The sequence below is a fragment of the Nicotiana tabacum genome, chromosome 8 (genome assembly GCF_000715075.1).
Source record: "Nicotiana tabacum cultivar K326 chromosome 8, ASM71507v2, whole genome shotgun sequence".
Classification (NCBI taxonomy): Eukaryota; Viridiplantae; Streptophyta; class Magnoliopsida; order Solanales; family Solanaceae; genus Nicotiana; species Nicotiana tabacum.
Window position 1 is genome coordinate 13,414,326 of NC_134087.1, and position 19,508 is coordinate 13,433,833.

Consider the following 19,508-nt stretch of genomic DNA (forward strand, 5'->3'; position numbering starts at 1 on the left):
AGTTGATTTCTGCTGTTGACACCGTTTCTGCTGTTGCTGATTCCCTTCCTTTCCTCTAATTTTGCTTTCCCATGTATATGTCTGAATCTTATCTAATGTGATCCTCAAGCTGGAGATTGAAATAGAAATGAAGCTTTGAAGTTTAAGCATCCATTTATTTGTTCTTAGTTTAGTTTTACTTCTTTTTTTTGCATGTGAATCTTTTTCTATTTTGTATTTATTTAGCCAAATTTTCTTAAGTATAACCAAGTCATGTAACCAACAATATATGCTCATTTGCGGAGTAGGTGTGGAATGTTGTTTCAAATGTAATCGATCTAGAAAAATGTTAGATCTTAGGGATGTGTTTGAACTGGAATTTTGATCCTTCAGCTGTGATCGTGAGTCTGATTGACTTCAGGTGTAGTTATAGGGTTGTATGTTTGTTTAAATCAGTATTTTAGGCCCTGCATTCCATCATCTGAATCTTGTAATGTGATTGGATTCTTTCCCCGGTGCTGCTTGAGTAATGAATATATGATGACACTGACTCTGCTGTAGTGCTCAAACTTGACTTTGTTAAATTAATTCCAAGCGGTTAGTATTTATCATTGCTTGAGTTTAATTTCGCTACTACTCCTTTTCCCTCTAAACGGAGGAATGACGGAAAGCATCAGTAAATTTGGGCCTGTCGTGGTTTCAATTATAGGACTTGCATATGGGCTCAATTCTGAGCCCACTAGATATTGTTGCCTTTGTTTCACTTGGTATTTACGTGGTTTATTGGCAGCTTCAGGCGTCATGGGGATTCAATATTGAGGATTGTACATGGGTTGGCTGTAAGGCCGTTGGAATTTGGGCTCACCTTCGGGCCCAAACTGGACAATCCATTTGAAATGTAATTTGGATTACTTCTTTTCTATTGGTCCCTTCACCTGTTTGGTGCTGGGGTCAATCCCTTTTTGCCCAATTTTTTTTCATTTCACATAAGCCTTTGGTTAGTTTGAGAGAAACATTTCATTGCTCTTAAGTGTTTATTTAAGTTCATGAACTAATGGAGGTGAGCCATATTGGATAAAACAAGTAGTTTATGGCCTTTCGAACTTTAGTTTGAATACCCTTTTAAAATGGAATTGAGATGCGTCATGCCAAATAAAATCACAAACGCGTGGCCCTCATTTAATTAATCCTTAGACTTTGAGGCGTGTCATTTAGCAAATTTCCATGGCCCTCGCAAAGTTAACAACGCATAGCTGCTTTAGGCGCATTATTTTAATAATATCACCTTCCTAAACTCGGGTGCACATTTCATGTGACCCAAATCCAAATCTCAATAACGTCGAATAAGGTGTGTTTCAGATTGCGGGTGCATTTCATGTGGCGCGATCCAAAGACATGTTTTAGACGACGTTAAATCTTCTTTAAAATTAATTAAAAGCGGTTAATAAATCTTAAAATAAACCATAGGCTAAAACATGTATTAAAATCAGATAATAGTCTAATTATAATAGTTTAAGCGACCGTGCTAGAACCACGAAATTCGAGGGTGCCTAACACCTTCTCTCGGGTTAACAGAATTCCTTACCTAGAATTTCTGGTTTGCAGACTTCAAAAGAAAAGTTGAATTTTCCTCGATTCAGGATTTTAAAATAAACCGGTGACTTAGGACACCAGAAAATAAACCATCCCAAGTGGTGACTCTGAATAAAAATAAATAAATAATTCCATTTCGAATACTGTCACTTTAATTGGGAAACTCCCTATATATACCCTCGGGTGTGTGAAAAGGTAGTGTGACAGAGTCACCAACAAAATTCACACTTACTTCAGGTTTAGCACACTTGTAGAATCTCCTTCCGGGTTGTTTGTAGTCGTTCAAGTGAAGTTGTTCGCAATCTCTCCACAGTAGCACCTCTTTCTCGATGTAACACTAGAACTAGACATAGAAAAAATACTATCAGAGTTGACTGGTCGAAGAAGAAGAAAGAATTTTTAATGAGAAGTTATAGCATAAGAGAGGGAGGGATATCTGCAGATAGGAGTGCACAAATTAGGCTTCACACATTAATAAGGGTGAAGGGTCTAGAAGGGTTAAGGTTGGGTTGGGTAATGGGTTAGGTCGGATCTATTCTAAATGTAACCGGATGGTTTTGGTGTTGCGCGTGTCCCATCCGTTAAATTAAGGGTATATGTGTTTAATAGTATAACGTTAGGGGTTTGGTTGTCCTAATAGTATAACAGAGGCTTTTTAAACTATTGATGATAGTAGAGGGACAAACCAGACCCTTTGCCGTTCTTTCAATTACACCATTTTGTTATGGAGTTCTAGGAGCAGAAAAATTATGATCTATGCCATGCTTATTATAAAATTCAATAAATTTAGCATTTTCAAATTCAGTACCATGATCTGACCTAATTGATGCAAGTTGATTACCTAGTTGTTTCTTAGTTTTCCTAACAAAAGAAGTGAACTTGTCAAATGCTTCATCTTTATATATTAGAAACAGTGTCCAAGTAAACCTAGAGTAATCATTTACAAGCACCATAATATATCTCTTACCATCCCTGCTCAATGTTCTCATTGGTCCACAAAGATCGATATGGACCAGTTCCATCGTTCTGGTGGTGCTTACCATTTTCTTGTTTTTGACGGAGGATCTTACTTGCTTCCCCCTTGCACAAGCGTCACAAACTTTATCTTCCTTGAACTTAATTTTAGGCAGTTCTATCACCAAGTCCTTGGAGACTAGTTTGTTGAGTTGAGTTAGACTAGCATGTCCAAGTCTTTTGTGCCAAAGGAGGGGATCATTATCCGACACACTTAAGCAAGTGAGTTCATTATCTGACAGTGTGGATAGATCTACAATGTATATATTGTTCACTCTTTTTCCCTGCAAGACTATCTTGTCAATGATAAGATTAATCACAAAACATTTCGTAGAGGTAAATGCAATTATATTTCCTTTATCACACAATTGTGATATACTTATTAGATTATACTTCAGTCCATCTATCTGATAGACATTCTCAATAAAGTGAGAGCCAGTCTTACCTACCTTGCTAACATGTGATGGCCCAAAATATCATCTTTAAATTTAACATTCATTCATGTATTCTAAGACCTCAAAAAGCACTATTTATCATTCCTTGACTTGTGTGCGCGGTCCGTATAATTTTTTGGAAAGTTTTTATGTGAAAAATAAATTAAAATATGAAATAGAGCTTTAAAACTCAACTAAGTTGACCTCGGTCAACATTTTGAGTAAGCAAATCCTGATCAGTATTTTGACGGTTCCAGTAGGTCCCTATCATGATTTGGGACTTGGGCGTATGTTCGGAATCAAATTCGGAGGTCCCTAGCTCAAATTATCGCCATTTAACGAAAACTAGAAATCTAAAGGCTAAAGGTTTCCAAAGTTTGACCACGGAGTTGACTTTATTGATATCGGACTCAGATTGAGATTTTAAAATTGGAATAGCTCTGTTATGTCATTTATGACTTGTGTGCCAAATTTGAAGTCATTCCGAATTCATTTGATATGTTTCGGCACGAGTTTTGTAAATTAAAAAGTTCAAAACTCATAAGTGAGAATCGAGATGTGAATTGTAATTTTGATATTATTTGACGTGATTTGAAACCCCGAGTAAGTAAATATTATGTTACGGGACTTGTTTATATATTTGAACGGGATCCTAATTGGCTCAGGTGAGTTTCGGGGTGTGTTTTGAGCGAGTCCGGACATTTCGGCACTCTGATGTTATTCTGGAACCTTTGGAAGTGCGAAACGCACATTTTTAGTGCTAAGGCAGAAGAAAAAGTGTTGTGGTAGAAGAAAAAATGTAGACCGCAGAGGAAAAGTGTGGACCACACAATTCTTCTCGCGACCGCATTTTGGAGATTTTCAAAGATTCGATAGTCTAACTTCAGAAACATATATCATTTAATCTACAAAGAATTTGGAGATGATTCAAAAACAAAAGTTGTAGCATGTTGAATCTAGTTTCCAGAAAGGTATAGAATTAATCATTTGAAAATTTGTAGAGAAAGTTATAGTCAAGTTATTGAAGCCTGGTAGTGGGGCAGGCTATGAAGTGCGGCCGCACAATTTGGATTGCGGCCGCAGAAGTTGGAAATGTGTGACCGTACTTGAAAATGTGCAAACCGCACATTGAGAGGTCAAATTATGTAATATATATAACCGAGGGTTAGGGTATTATTTCATATTTGGACTTTGGGAGCTCGATTTGTGACGTTTTTTCGTGGATTTTTCAAGAAATTCATCGGGATAAGTGATTCTAACTCAGATTTAGTTAATATACATGAATATGTCATTGTTTTCATCATTCAATTAGTATTTTGAGATGGAAATTACGGAAAAATTGTAGAAACTTCATAAATTATAATTTTAGGATCCGAAGGTCAATCCGATGTTGGAATTCAATAATTTTGTGTATGGTTGAACTCGTATCGAAACAAGTATTCGGATTTCGTAATTTTTCATCGGGTTACGAAAAGTGAGCCCCACGTTGATTTTTGGTTGAATTTTTCGAAAACACTTAACTTAAGTTTCTTTCAAATTGTGAATAATTTCTAAAGCTCCAGTTGAATTGTTGGTCAATAATTTGATATATTTTACTGGTTTGAAGACTAATTCAAAAGGAAAATTCATGATCAAGTAATCACTTGAAATTGCGAAACAAGGTAAGTGTCTTGGTTAACCTTGGCTTGAGGGAATAGAACCCTTGAATTATCTGTTATGTAAATTCCATGTGTACGACGTATAGGCAAGGTAACGAAGTCGTCAAATTAATTGTTTGCATAATTGTCTGAAAATCATAAATTATTTTAAATCATGAATTAATTGTAATATTAATTATTTCTCTCATATTCATTGCTCAATAATATGCCTTGAATCCATGCTTTGATTCTACATGCTTAATTGATTTATGTGACTTAACTGCTACGTGACATTTAGCATACTAAATATTAAATTGACTATTTCCTCCTTAATTTTTATAATTAATTGCTACTTGTCATCACTTGTTTCCTAAATAAATCATAATTATTGTGTGCTTGTTGTCTTATAATTTCATATTAACTGTTGCATTTATTGGAGTAATTTCTTTTATATGAATCGGTAAATTATATTATTGGAGGAGCGGGTTGCACGCCGCAACAGAATTGATTGAAATGAATATATTGGAGGAGCGGGTTGCATGTCGCAGCAGAATTGAAAATGAAAGATATATTGGTGAATAGGGTTGCACGCCGCGACATAATTAAACAAAAAATTGATTATATTGGTGGATCGGGTTGTACGCTGCAAGGGAAATTGAATGTAAATATATTGGTTGATCGGGTTGCACGCCGTAACGGAATTATATGAAAAATGATTATAATAGAGGATCGGGTTGTACGCCGCAATGGAAAGTTGATTGAAGCAATAATTGATCATGACTGCTGAGTTGGCATTGATGGTTGATATGACTACCTGTTTTATTTCTGTTCCTGTCATCCTATTATTATTGTTGTTATTATTATTGCGTACAGGTTAATGTAAGTGATCAACCTTAGCCTCATCACTACTTCATCGAGGTTAGACTCGGCACTTACTAGGTATATGGGATCGGTTGTATTCATACTACACTCTGCACTTCTTGTGCAGATACCGGAGTTGATCCTAATGCGCACAATAGACTTGCTCGGATTCAACTATCCGTAGGAGACTTGAGGTATAGCTGCATGGCGTTCGCAGTTCTGAAGTCCCCTTCCACTTTATCATAGCTGTGTATTTCTTTCAGACAACTTTATTTTCACTTAGACCTTTATTTGTGCTATTCTAGTAGCTCATGCACTTATGACACCAGTTCTGGGATGGTATTTAGACATCGCTATTATTATGGATTATTTGCTTTATTTCAGATTTTATTTTCGCATTGTTTCTTGTTGTTAATTAAATTAAAATTTGTTTAAAATGGCTAATATTATTCTAATGTTGGCTTGCCTAGCAAGTGAAATGTTAGACGCCATCATAGTCCCGAAAGTGGAAATTTTGGATCGTGACACAACCCCAATGATCTCACCTTTCTTCCCATTTCTGAAGGAGACATATTGCCTCCTTTAAGGTCCTCAAGTGAAAGGAAATCGTTCTTGCTTCCTGTCATATGCTTTGAGCAACCACTATCCATGTACCATATTTGGCTGCTCCCCTTCACTTGGACCTGCAAAAGGAAATCAGGGGTTAGTCTTAGGAATCTAAACTAGTTTAGGTCCCTTTCTATAGGCAAAAGGGTGAATCAAATTCTTTTTAGCTTAAGTTGGTAGCCTATTTTTCCTTTGAACAAATTCTTTGTTCTTTTGAATTGCCTTTTTTGTGTGCAGTGCATTCATTTTTATAGTGACATGTTTTATCATAGTGTGTGCAAATCTTGTTCTCAGAAAATATAAATTACTTGCTTTTGGGATCCCACTTAGGTGCAGGGTTCCCAAAGTCAAGTCCTCTTCTGTTGCTACTATGGTGTTCTTGTAGCCATGAAAGTGCATCGGAGGACCTATTCCATTTACAAGTTCTATCTAGCTCGTGCTTGACTTTGCTTAGATCCTCATTTAGGCTTCTTATTTGCTCATCTCTTTTGTACAACTCATCTTTTATTTTTCCTACATTTTCTTCTAATGTGAGTTGTGTGTGATCAATTGTCTTTTTAACTATTCCTAATTTCAGTTTTAGATTTTCAGATCTAAGTTCTAGGACAGTTGTGTCAAGTCATGAACCTGGTTCTTTAACACAGTATTTTCACTTTTAGTTTCACTAGCCCTAAGTTCCAGATTTTTGCACTTAGCTTTTAAAACTACACACTCTTTTGACAGATGTTCCTTTTCATTATTTACATCCTCAGATTCATCAATTAGTTCTAGGAGCAACTCAGATAACCTTTCCTTAGACAAAAATTTAATCTTGTCTTTGAGATGAGAGACACCTACCTTAGTTTCTTCATCAGATTCTCCAATGGCCATAAGTGCTCGATTATCATCATCATCATCATCTGAGCTATCTCCCCAAGCAGAGACCATAGCCTTTGCTGGTCCTTTGTTACTTTTCTTGGATTGAACGTATTCCTTCTTCTTGTTCCTTCGTTCAGCTCTTTCCTTCTTCCATTCAATTTTTCGCAAAGGTCAGTTCTTGATATGGTGATCAGTCTTTCCACACTTGTAGCAGCCATTATTAGTTTGCTTCTCAGGAGCTTTTGATTTTTTGTATCTTCCACTTCTTGAAGAACCCTTTCCTCTCCTTAGGTACTTCTTGAAGTCTTTGGTAATCAGTCATTTTGTCATCTTCTAGATCAGAACCTTCAGTGATTCTGAGAGCCAAACTCCTTTCCTTCTTAGATACATCTATCTTCATGGTCTGTCTCCTAAGTTCATTGGCAGTAAGATTTCCAATCAATTCATCTAGTAGGAGAGTGGCAATATTCTTTGATTCCCGGATGGCAGTGATTTTACTCTCCCAAGTGATAGGCAAAACTCTAGTTAATATCTTTTTGATCCTTTCTTCTTCAGGAATAATCCTTCCAAGAGATTTTAGTTCATTTTTCAGTATAGTGAACATTGTGTGCATTTCTTGAATAGTTTCTCATTCCTTCACAACAAAATTCTCATATTGAGAGTATAGTAGAGTTCCTCTGGATCTCTTCACCTGAGGTGTTCCTTCGCGAGCCACTTGCAGTGTGTCCCAAATTTGCTTAGCAGTGGTACAACATTGGATTCTGTTGTACTCATCGGGACCAAGTCCACAAACAAGTCATTTCTTGGCTTTAACATTCTTCTCCCACTTCCTCAAATCGTCAACAGTGCAATCAGCTCTTATTTTTGGCACATCTACTCCTTCAGTATTTTTCTTCAAGGTAGCCAGTGGACCATAGGTGACAATATCACATAGCTCATAGTCTTCTCCTATAGTATGATCTCTCATCCTATTTTTCCATCAAGAGTAGTACTGGCCATTAAAGAGTGGTGGCCTAGCAGTGGATTCCCTTTCCAGTTTTCAGGTGGTGCACTCATGTTGATCTTCTCCTAAGGTGTAAGCCTCTTTAAGGATAACCTGCTCTAATACCAATTGATGTTTTATACTTCAATGCCACACAAGAGGGGGGTGATATGTGTGATGTCCAATTTTCTTGCGCACAAATTATAGAGGGACATAGTTCTTCTATGTGTTCCTTATACTACTATTGCAAAAATAATAAATGTGGAAAGTAAAGAACACAAGTATTTTTACATAAAAAATACTTGGCTCAGAAGGTGAAAAATCACGGCCTACTACTCAGTAGGAGTTTTTCCAGCATTTCACTAAATCATTGAGCCAAAATAACATTTACAAAACTTTTTGTAAACCTATGGATTACCTCTAATCCCGTTATAGCAACCAGACTCTAACTGTTGTGACAACTTCAAAGTAACTCTAACTTGAATACTCAGAGTGTCTAATACAAGTGCTTCTAGATAAAACTGAAAGGTATAATTTGAAAACCCCTACTACAATGAAACTAGAATAAAAAACAGATACTAGGAACTGGTTCTTCTATCTGGTTCATATAGCTTCAAGTTCGCACACTTGAATCACACAAGAATTGCTTGCAAAATCCCTTGTTATTTTGCTCTCAATTTACGTTTAACTTCAGCTTTTGTGCGTACCTGTAAAGTGAGAACATCCTGAAATATATAGAGTTAGTAGAATAGGAAATACCTAGAGTTTCAATGCTATACTCTTCCTTGGTGGAAGAGTTCTAGTTATCTTCAACTTTTAACTCCTCCCTTATCTTGGATAAAGTTCTCTTTGAGTAAGGAGTCCTTCTCCTTACCATTTATGCAACCTTTTTGATCAGGAGATATCAGATATACCAGCTTAAGCTTATCTCCTTCACGTGCATCCCTTATGCTCGAATTTGCTCGTGTTTGTGTGCACTGTGTATGGACCTGGTTCATGCTTGAGTTCCTTTGTCAATTATCAAAACAAACGTCACTTGGGCCAACGGTATTGGAGTTGAATGGATGAAGTGGAGGCTCGCTTCCGGTGTCTTATGTGATAAAAATATGTTGCTGAGACTTAAAGGTAAGTTCTACAAGGTTGTAGTTAGACCAACTATGTTGTATGGCGTAGAGTGTTGGCCGGTCAAGAACACCCATGTCCAGAAGATAAAAGTAGCTGAGATGAGGATGTTAAGGTGGATGTGTGGGCATACCAGGTTGGATAAGATTAGGAATGAAGTTATTGGGATAAGGTGGGAGTGGTTTCTATGGAGGAAAAGATACGGAAGGCGAGAATGAGATAGTTCGGGCATATTAAGAGAAGGAGTACATAAGCCCTAGTCAGAAGGTGCTAGAGATTAGCCTCAGTGGGTATCAGGAGGGGTAGAGGTAGGCCTAAGCAGTCTTGGGGCGAGGTTATTAGGCGGAACCTGGCGCAGCTGGAGTTGACTGAGGACATGACCCTAGATAAGAGGGTGTGGAGGTCAAGAATTAGGATAGAAGGCTAGTAGGTAGTCGAGCGTATTTCTTTGTCTTTCCCAGTTTGCTAGCATTAGTGTTAGTATGATATCCTTTTATTCATATATTGCTATTATTACCTAGAGTTTAACTGCTTTCTTGACTTCAGTATTTTTATCTCGTTGTTATTCCTTCTTGTTGCCATTACTTTTGTCATCCATTCTCTGGCTGAGAGTCTATCGAAAACAGCCTCTCTGTCCCTTTAGGATAGGAGCAAGGCTGCACATCTCACCCTCCCCAAACCCCACTTGTAGGAAAATAGTGGGCTTCTTGTTGTTGTATAAAAAAAATATTCATTTTGTTGAAATAGAAAAAAAATACTCTATCTACAACATTAAAAAAAAAGTACTCTAAATAATATTTCTATTTAGGGTGGGGATGGAGGTTGGGGTGGTGGGAGGTGGGTTAGGGTGGGTGTGAGTTCTAATTTTATTACTTTTTTATTATTTTGATCTTTGTTAGTATTATAAGATGAAGAACTATCAAATAAATTCTAAATCCAAATTGAGGAAAGAAATCATTTGGCTTGAATTGACATTTATTCCAAAATATAAGATAATTTTAATATTTGTTCAAAATTGAGAATATTGCAAATATTTGGGTCAATTTGGACGGGTTAGGTTACAACCCATTGTTTAGTCCATCTTATCCCAAGTAAACTTTGGGCAGGGTTGGGCAACGACCCATTTAATGAGTCAGCCCAAACAACCCATTTGTCACCCCTAGTTGTTGAACCAAAGTTCACTTACGCAACCAAAATCAGTAGCTAGCTGTGTGTCTTCTGTGTCTAACAGAATAGCATGACCACATATTCTAACACTTCTTGTTGGCAGTTGGCACCACAGTCCTTACTTTGTGGTCAACAATATGGCAGGCAAGAGGTCAACCACTAGAGATTCGTACAATCGGATGGACAGTGGAGCAGAAACAGATTCCCACATAGGATGTGAATTAGACGTTTAACAAAACCAAACTCATACGACACCAGAAGATCACGAAAGCAGATCCTAAGTTTACCACTAACCACAATTTGATCATATTAGCATTTAGACACAGCTTGCTTCCTAAAACAAATTTACATTTGCCTCCATGGCACTACAGATATCTTCGGCAAGAAAGTTAGGCCTATTGAAGAAGTCTTTTACATTCTGACCATTATGTTAACAACCCAATCATCAAAAGTTTACCCGAATTGCCTTGCAAATGAATATTGGAATGAGATGGAAGAAGTCTGTTGGATTACAGCTTCTGAAACATTCTGTTGAAAAACTTGAGGAACATAAGGAGCTGAAGGGCCAGAGTAGTAGTTGTGTATAACAGTACTCTCTTGAGGTGGCAGCATTTCTTGCTCTACCCGCGAGTACCATTGGTAATTCCTGTCATTTAGCCCCATGAATTGTTGCTGCGAAAGGACCACGTCTTGCATTGATGTATACCTGTCAAAGTGACAATTTAAGATCACCCTTCTATATTTATTATGTTTGAAAATGGACTGGAAAAAGAAAAACCAATAAACAGGGAAGCAATTTTTATTCACATAGAATACTTGAGACAAACTCTTAAACATAGGGCTAGTAGTCCAGAGTTCAACTTAATACATGCTAAAATAGTTGCCTTAACAATACCAAAAGATTCAAACACAAAAAGATAATTGAAGAGAAAAAGGTCACTGTGCTGAATGGCAAATATAAATGCGTCCAATTGCAAACAGCACGAAGTACTACAATCTTAATATTAAGCAAGCAAGCAATTGAAAACCTCACCTCTTCTGCCGCCCATCTTCCAAAACTGAATAGAACAATAAATCCTCACAGAATTTAGAAAAAAGACAAGAAAACAAAGGGCAAAGAACCTGATATGTGGGTCCCGTATATCGGTGACATATGGTTGATAAGAATATGCATGACTGGGAGCAGTCAATTTCTGATGATTATCCACGAAATCCCTGGTTCTAAGCCATCCATGCTGAGCACTTTGCAGTTCATAGACTGGTTGAGACTCCATAACAGGTGGAGGATGACTGTGCTGCATTTTGGTCGTATATGGATCATCTGCAGAAACAGACATCGGGGGGTACCTAACCTGATGTTCCATATTCCAAGTAGAAATTCTATTTGGAGGTAGGACGTTGGCCATTGATGAACCCACTTTTTCCTGGGGATATGACAGCACCTTAACCTGATCTTCCATAGCCAATGTGGGCATAATCTTTGGCATGCCAACATTAGCCAAAGACTGGTCCACTTTTGCCAACGGATGGGGCACAGCTGCTGCTGCTGCTGCTGATGCAGTCAGTGGACGAAATAAGGACAATAGAGTCCTCACCTGTATGTTTAAAATTCTCTTTAAAGAGCAGAAAGTGGTAAAGCATTTGTAAGACAACTACTTGTGTGAAATAGGTTGGTACCCCATATCTAAGAAAGAAACCCCCTTACTTGACGACCATTTAGTTCAGGTTCAAACTTTCTGCCATGATAATTGTCCTTGATAGCATATCTGAAAGAAGCTTCTGGCAGGGGAAGACATTCCTTAAAAATTCGAAATTTCACCTGAATGAGAGCAATAGTAACATGAATCTAGTAACTAGTTGCACAAATCAATTAGGTGGAGGAAGTGATTCTTGTAAATTCAAATAACCTAGACATCAAATACGTCAAGAATACCATTATTTTTTTTTTGATAAGGATACCATTATGAAAACCCAGTAGCTAAATTACTACCTTGACAGCTTACAACCTACTGCAGCAATAAAGGAATCGATAACAAGGGAAGAATAGCCAAGTGGTAAAGACCCTCTACCTCCATACATATAAGATTAGTGGTTTGAGTCACCAAGGGAGCAAAGTGGGAAAGGACCATTGCTGCTCTGTTAGGGGTTTTGGGGTAGACAAAAATGCCTTTTTAAGTAAGTAATCCTTGCATAGCAATTCCTTCAATATTAATCACCGCATAATAAGTCTCTTCACTATTATTCATCGGATAAACAATCCCTACAGCTATAATCCCAAATTCCCAGTATAACTAGTATGTGCACCAAACGACCCTAAGTTCAGTAGTCAATTACAATCTCAGATGTTTGTTGGGCTAAATTCTGCTTGTACATGATTATACGTTCTATGTTCTGGTCTACTTCTGAATTTTACTCTGAAAAACAAACAAACAACATAACAACCCAGTGAATTTTACTCTGAAAAAATCTAGATAATTTAGCGTCTTAGGCCAACAACACCCAACATTGCAGGAACTATTCTTCCATGTGACTAACAATAATATGCTACAAACTTACACTGAAGACAGATAACAGTAGACAGAAGGATGTAGAATTAATGAGCAATGACTTTCTACTGATAGTGACAACATTACAAACCAAAAAAAATGCATCACGTGGAATAGAGCCAAATAAAGGAACATAAAGAATGGATCGGAACTTTTCCTTTTCTTAGAGAAAGAAAAAAAAGAACATTGGTGAAAGAAAATTCTTGAATAATACACATATATGCCAAGGTTGAGGGCTTAAAAGCAAAGAAAATCATAAATGCAAGCAGGACGAGTTTAAATCACATTGAACCAGAGATTTCCAAACCCATTTCTCACTATCATCATGCATATTTTTAATCAAGACCAACAAAGAAGTGGCCACAATTTTACATAACTGACAGCAAAATGATTTACCTGTGCTGGAAATTTGCCTCCAAAAGCAAGTGGTTCCAAGTTTATTTTTCCAGTGGATGTTGCCTCATACACACCATATAGAAGCTTCAACTCGAAATCAAAGAGGAAGAGCTTTGTTCCTGGCTTAATCTTTTCTACCGTTTCCTTTTTGTTTGATCGAAGCCCAAAAACACGGAATCTATAACAATCAGGTTTTGTATTTGCACCGCACAAAAATATGAAGCCAGAAAGGACAGACTCATCCTGCAAGACCAAAAAGTACACATTTCAAAAACTAAGAAATATAACAGAGTGACTTAGTGTATGTTTTGATTGCCACAATGATGCCAAAAAATATATAGCATGGTTATTTTGTGACAGATGGATAATGCTTTAAACGACGATAGAAGGAAGAGCAAAAAAGAGTACCTGGGTGTCCTCAGATGGATCGGTTTCTACATCATTACCAGTATTTTGCTCATCTATATAAGCAGTAGACAAAGGAGGTCGCTCAGATTCATCCTGCAGTGAGGGACCAGTACATGAGGCTCTACAATGGGTGGAGCATGAAAGTGCTGCATTCTGGTAATATATGGATCTTACAAAGAAATGGGTACTGACATATACTTAACCTGCTGTTCCTTAGCAAAAGCAGTATTAGTATTTGGTGGGCCAACATTGCCCATTGATGGACCCATTTCATGAGGATACGGCAACAACTTAGCCTGATCTTCCATAGCCAAGACGGGCAAAATCTTTGGCACGCCAGCCAGTGGATGGGGCACAGCTGCTGCGGTTGCAGATGCAGCCAGGGGACGAAATAAGGATAATAGACTCCTCACCTGTATATTTCAGATTCTCTTTAAAGAACAGAAAGTGGTAAAGCATTTGAAAGACTTGTGTGAAATAAGAAAACCCCTTACTTGACGACCATTTAGTTCGGGTTTGAACTTTCTGCCATGATAATTGTCCTTTATAGCGTGTCTGAAAGAAGATTCTTGCAGCGGAAGGCATTCCTTAAAGAGTTTGAATTTCACCTGAATGAAAAGAGAGCAACAGAAGTATGAAGCTAGTATCTACTCACGCAAACCAAGAAGGTCGAGAAAGTGAATTTCGTCAATCCGAAGAACCTTTACACCACACCAATTGGTGGAGCATCGAGGTGCGCACAACCTGGCCCAGACACTACCGTTAATTAAAAAATAAAGCCTGAAAACATCTGAAATAACTAATTGGTTTGAGACGTAACAATCTAATAAAAGCCCGCAAGCATCTGAAATAACTACCTGTCCCTGTGACTACAACCACAATATGTTACACACACACACTGACAAAACATAAAAGTAGACAGAAGAATGTACTATAAATTAGCAATGGCTTTCTACAGTGGATAGTTCCATGAGATAGTGACAACTTAACTGAAATAAATGCATCACTGGCCTAAAGCCAAGTAAAGGAAGATATTTATCCCTCAGAACTTCCTCCTACCAGGACAAGATAATGTTCTCATCAAGGCCTAAGCACTTGTTCCAATCACTTGGAAAGATTGGTGAAGAGAATTCTTGAAAAATACACATACATGCCAAGGTTGAGTGCTAACACAAGCAAATCATAAATGCAAGCAGGATCAGTACGAATCACGTCGAACCAGAGGGTCCCAATCCAATTTCCTAAGACATCATACACCTTTTATATCAAGAACAAGACTGACAAACAATTGGGCCAGAATATTAAACAACTGACAGCAAACAACGATTTACCTGTGCTGGAAATTTGCCTCCAAAAGCACTTGGTTCCAAGTGTGTTCTTCCAGTAGATGTTGCCTCATACACACCATATAAGAGCTTCAACTCAACATCAAACAGGAAGAGCTTTGTTCCAGGTTTAATCTTTTCTACAATTTCCTTTTTATTTGAACGAAGCCCAAAAACTCGAAATCTGAAACAATCGAGTTTTGTATCTCCACTGCACAAAAATATAAAACCAGAAAGCTCCTCGAAAGCTTCCTCGTCTTTCTCTTGTGAGGCAACTCTACCAAGACTAGAAGCAGGAACTGGAGAAGCAGAAGGAGCAGAGACTCCTGCCGGGTAATTAATAGGAAGAAAAGATTGATTTATCACAACACTTGGCTTAACCTTTGCAGCGACCTTTTTTTTCTTCATCATAAGTTTCTTTGTATTTGATTGACTGAAAATTTTCCCTTTCTTTTTCCACTTCTTGCCTTCCATCCCAACCATGAGTGAAGTTGTTGCTCTGCAAAGGAAAAAGCACTCCTAAAATGCATGTGTACCACAATGAGAAAAACAGAGGGTCATATTGAAGAAGCAGGAATGTATACAGAGAACCAATGAGTTTGCGAACAACAGGAATGGGGAATCATATACTGGTACCAATGAAACTGACAAAAATAAAACCTGCAATCTTGAAAAGACATATGGCTGCTTAAGAAAGTAAGTACATCCTAGATCACTTTTCTGTTATCTGCTATAGGAACAAATTCTCTGACTTTTTCTTTCTTTTGGATCAGTAACAAAAACGACCATATCTATGACTTGAAGATCTTATTTCTAACAGTTGATGTAGGAAAGACAGTTCTTATTGACCAAATACAAATCACCTAAGGTCCTTGGAAAGTTATAATAGACCAAGATTATCTTGTGTGCATTTGTTCTCTGAAATTGGAAAATGTCATCAGTCTATGTTTAAGTAAGCAGCTCATAGGCTCACTTATAATTTGAAATGTACATTTTAGTAATCCCTTTTCCAGCAAAAGGTAGGGAATCGTGTTTTTTTACTTTTCCCTTCGTCTTCTTCCATTCGCCAACATTTAAAGAACCCAAGTACCAACACTAAAATTAAGGAGAGTGAGGCATTTGGTGTAACTCAGTTATGAAGCTTGTCAAAATATTTTACCAATAATACTAGTCAAGGTACCGTACTAGAAAGAACAGAAAGGAGATTAAATGTCGTATTAATAGATAGTTGATCCATCTTGTCCCATTCTATTCCCACTTTCCCATAGTTTTCTTAAAAAGAAATTGCAAACACAAGAATTTGCACTGGTAACACGTCGCTAAGAAAGAGGACAACCTAAATCCGCCAATAAGATATACAAATTGATCCCCAATTCATTGCCACTATCTTCGCTATTATGAACATTAGCCAACTCAAAAGAGGCAAAACAGAGAAAATGAGCAATAAGAAGCTTAAAATTTTATTTTTGTTTATCAGTTAACAGTTAATAAGTTTATTAGTGCACCCAAGGGAGTGACCTGGCAGTCGAGCTGTAAAAAAAGACCATGAGAACCAGAGTACAAATCCCCGGTAGAGTTTTTTTTTTCTTTAAATGTAGGTGATTTCTTCTCATTTATCACGCTAATTCAGCCGATATATGAGGATACCGCTAGAAATACACAATGTGCATACAAGTTGACCCAAACACCATCGTTAATTAGAAAAAGCTTTGATTTTTATTAGTGTACATACAGCCGATATATACATAAATTTGCATTACCATTTTACTACAAAATCAGTCCCATCATAAAGTGCCTCATAAAGAAATCGGAACAACCAATGTCAATGTAAAATCGGAATAATTCTTTCCCTAAAAAGAAAAAAGAAAAAAGCAAATGTTCATGCATCAGGATACCCAAAAACACAAAAAACCTCTTTAAATTCCGAACTCAGCTAGACTTAAAAGACTACCGCGAAGAAGGCAAGAACCCCTAATAAGAAAGTTACAGTCCACAACGAAAATTCCCAGCAACTCTACATAATTAAATGTACAGGCATTAAAAAAACTAGTTGCATTCGACCCAAAAATTAGCTAATTACTGGGCGACTAACGGACGAATGGTAGTTGATAGCTCAGTCAAATCTGAACTGGCATTCCGTACATATTAGTAGTGATAAAGATGTAAATTCGGGTGAGAGAGTGCATACCGGCGAGTAGGGAGCAATGCTTCTGCTAGTGAGAGTGAATAATGGACGGAATTCGGGCGTCCCTTTCAATGACCGCTGTTTCGCTTTCCTTGTATTCTTTTGTTTTCCTAATGACGTGTAGAATCTGTGTATACCTATATGTAGAAGAAAACCTCTTTAATCGTCCTTTGGCAGGATACATTACATAAAACAGTAAAAGTAATATTATCCGGTCAAAAGACTTCTTGCCGTTACACTATTAAATAAAAATACTCCATATTGACGGGACCGACACGTGACAAGGATTTAAGGCTCAAGGTCATCTGGTTCTTTTTTTATCCGATTGATTTGAACTCGCTCCCGACCCACAAACTTGATCCACTTTTTTCCAACTAATTTAAAGTTAAGAACCTTAATTTTTCAGCGTATTTCGTCCCCCTAATATGAGAACCTCTCTATTGCTCAGAATTCAAAATTCTATAACTCAAAATTCAATCACTCTTTGTGCTTCTTAGTTAAATATTATAAGGTGGTGCTAAAGGTAGATTCAATATCCGATTCAACTACTAAATCAAAGAGGAGGTGCCATTGTAGGGAGATTGCCAACAACTTCCAATCAACCATACCTCAAAATCCCGGAAGGGGATTCTATAAGCGTGCTCAACCTTAAGTAAGTTTTAATTTTATTTGTGATTCGTTGTTTGAACCTATTATACAAATTTTATTTCCTTTTTCCGTAATATAATTATTGATTTTTGTTAGAATGAGTCATGCGGATATTGAAAATGGTAAGACGAAGCTTTCCCGAATAGAGCGTTAATAGAAATCAACAAGTTGCAGTATAAATTAGATGTTGCTAATGTGACAACCAATATGTTGAATCAGTTATTGGATACGTGCAAGCTTGAAAGGGACAAATTGCTAGGAAAAATTAATGTACTAGAGGCTATAAAAGATATTAAAGTGAAGAAAGTAAGGGAGATGGAAGAGAAAGTGTTGAAGATGAAGATGTTTATTTTGATATCATTTGTACTATTTGTTGGCTTGGTTGAGGCAATGATGATGAAGTAATGCACCAATAGTGCCTATTATCTTTGATGAAATTAAATGTTTTTGATGAAACGTATTGTTGTAATCAAAATGCCCATGAATATTTTTGTATTAATCAACTGGTTTGTAATGTTACGAAATATTTCTAGTTTGAAATTTGTGTAGTGCCTACTGATTTGCAATGTTTTTGCATGTTGCATTATTACTTAAAACTGTATCATTTCAACACAATTTTAGTGCAATACCTAGACAAGAAAATTTAGGCGCACAAGCAAAAGAGAGATGGTAAACACAATCGAATGGGGAGAAAAAAATTGCCCAAACAGTGTATTTTTTAGTAACAAGTTATTGCAAATTCTTAAATAGAGATGAGCATAGGGAAGAAATGGTTTTCTCTGTTTGTCAGTTCTTTGGTTACCCCAAATTGAAGATGCAGATACACCTATCTATAACTCAAGACAGATTCAACACTGCAATACCATACCCAAAACTGTATCATTTCAAAACTGCAACAATGTTAAGACACAACTTTAGTGCACTACCATTACCATATCTCCAGCAGAATTAACTGAATAAATATTAGACATTCAACTTTAAGATAATATAACTTGAAAACATTAAACATTGTCAAGCATTTTATTACTGGCATCACAGTAGTTACATCACCAAAAGATTACTTAGACAATATCAAATGAAAGAATGGATGTCATACTATAACAACAAAAACTTACACAATATAAGTCCTAATGTGACATCCAAATACAATACCAATATTAATAGAATTTTAGATATGAGGTAAAATATCAGTAAGTTTGCAGTAAATACATACTGACAAAACACATAAAAAAAAGTCCAGCTTGGTCATCATTTTCCTTTCCTTGGTCTAAACTTCTCAATTCTCTCTTGCCTTTGTGTTTCTAATTGATTTGCGATTGAAGCAGATTTTCCCTTCCATCTTAAGGATGGTGGTGAGTATGGAACGTTTGTCGGATTACTAACACTAGTGTGATCACCAGTGAAGTTGATTGGCCTTGTGTCAGTGGGTATTAGTACCTTCTGTCTCATCTTAAGTCTTGTATTGACTTCTCGTATCACTCTTGGCCTCAACACAACATCTTCATCATGTCCAATATCTAAAAATTCAATGTCCTAATCCTTGCTTGAATGGCCAATACACCTAACTCCATGTGTAGGCATGAACTTTAAGCCACAGTCCTGATTTGGTTGACTAATTGAAGGTGCTGAACAGTTAATTTCTTCTTTTAATTTCTTCATCTATCAAAGTTCTTGGCATCTTTCTTTGTTGTTTTCCTTTTCCTTTAATTACTGAAAAGAAAAACAAGTTAGAAAAACATTAATAAGT

At 36.9% G+C, this 19,508-nt stretch overlaps 1 protein-coding gene across 2 annotated transcripts; it reads right to left on the minus strand.

The window, feature by feature from the left end:
• Positions 1-10,515: 10,515 nt before the first annotated feature.
• LOC107783669 (uncharacterized) lies at positions 10,516-17,288 on the minus strand. Of its 2 annotated transcripts, none has more exons than XM_016604675.2 (9): positions 17,117-17,288; positions 14,935-15,427; positions 14,098-14,211; positions 13,807-14,016; positions 13,604-13,696; positions 13,196-13,438; positions 11,959-12,072; positions 11,376-11,848; positions 10,516-10,959 (listed from the first exon to the last, which is right to left on the minus strand). In XM_016604675.2, the coding sequence occupies exons 2-9, from the start codon at positions 15,409-15,411 to the stop codon at positions 10,707-10,709; spliced, it is 1,977 nt and encodes a 658-aa protein (XP_016460161.1). In that variant the 5' UTR covers positions 15,412-15,427; positions 17,117-17,288; the 3' UTR covers positions 10,516-10,706. The 2 variants fall into 2 exon arrangements, with proteins under 2 accessions (XP_016460161.1, XP_016460162.1); XM_016604676.2 differs by having other exon boundaries at positions 14,935-15,447; positions 17,117-17,241.
• Between the last annotated feature and the right edge of the window lie 2,220 nt (positions 17,289-19,508).

Excerpts from the sequence above, each read along its gene's own strand:
- LOC107783669 (XM_016604675.2), bottom strand. The coding sequence starts at position 15,411 with ATGGTTGGGATGGAAGGCAAGAAGTGGAAAAAGAAAGGGAAAATTTTC. Across the intron at positions 14,017-14,097 it reads CCGAACTAAATGGTCGTCAA|GTGAGGAGTCTATTATCCTT; the intron begins GTAAGGGGTTTT and ends TGAAATATACAG. Across the intron at positions 11,849-11,958 it reads CTGAACTAAATGGTCGTCAA|GTGAGGACTCTATTGTCCTT; the intron begins GTAAGGGGGTTT and ends TTAAACATACAG.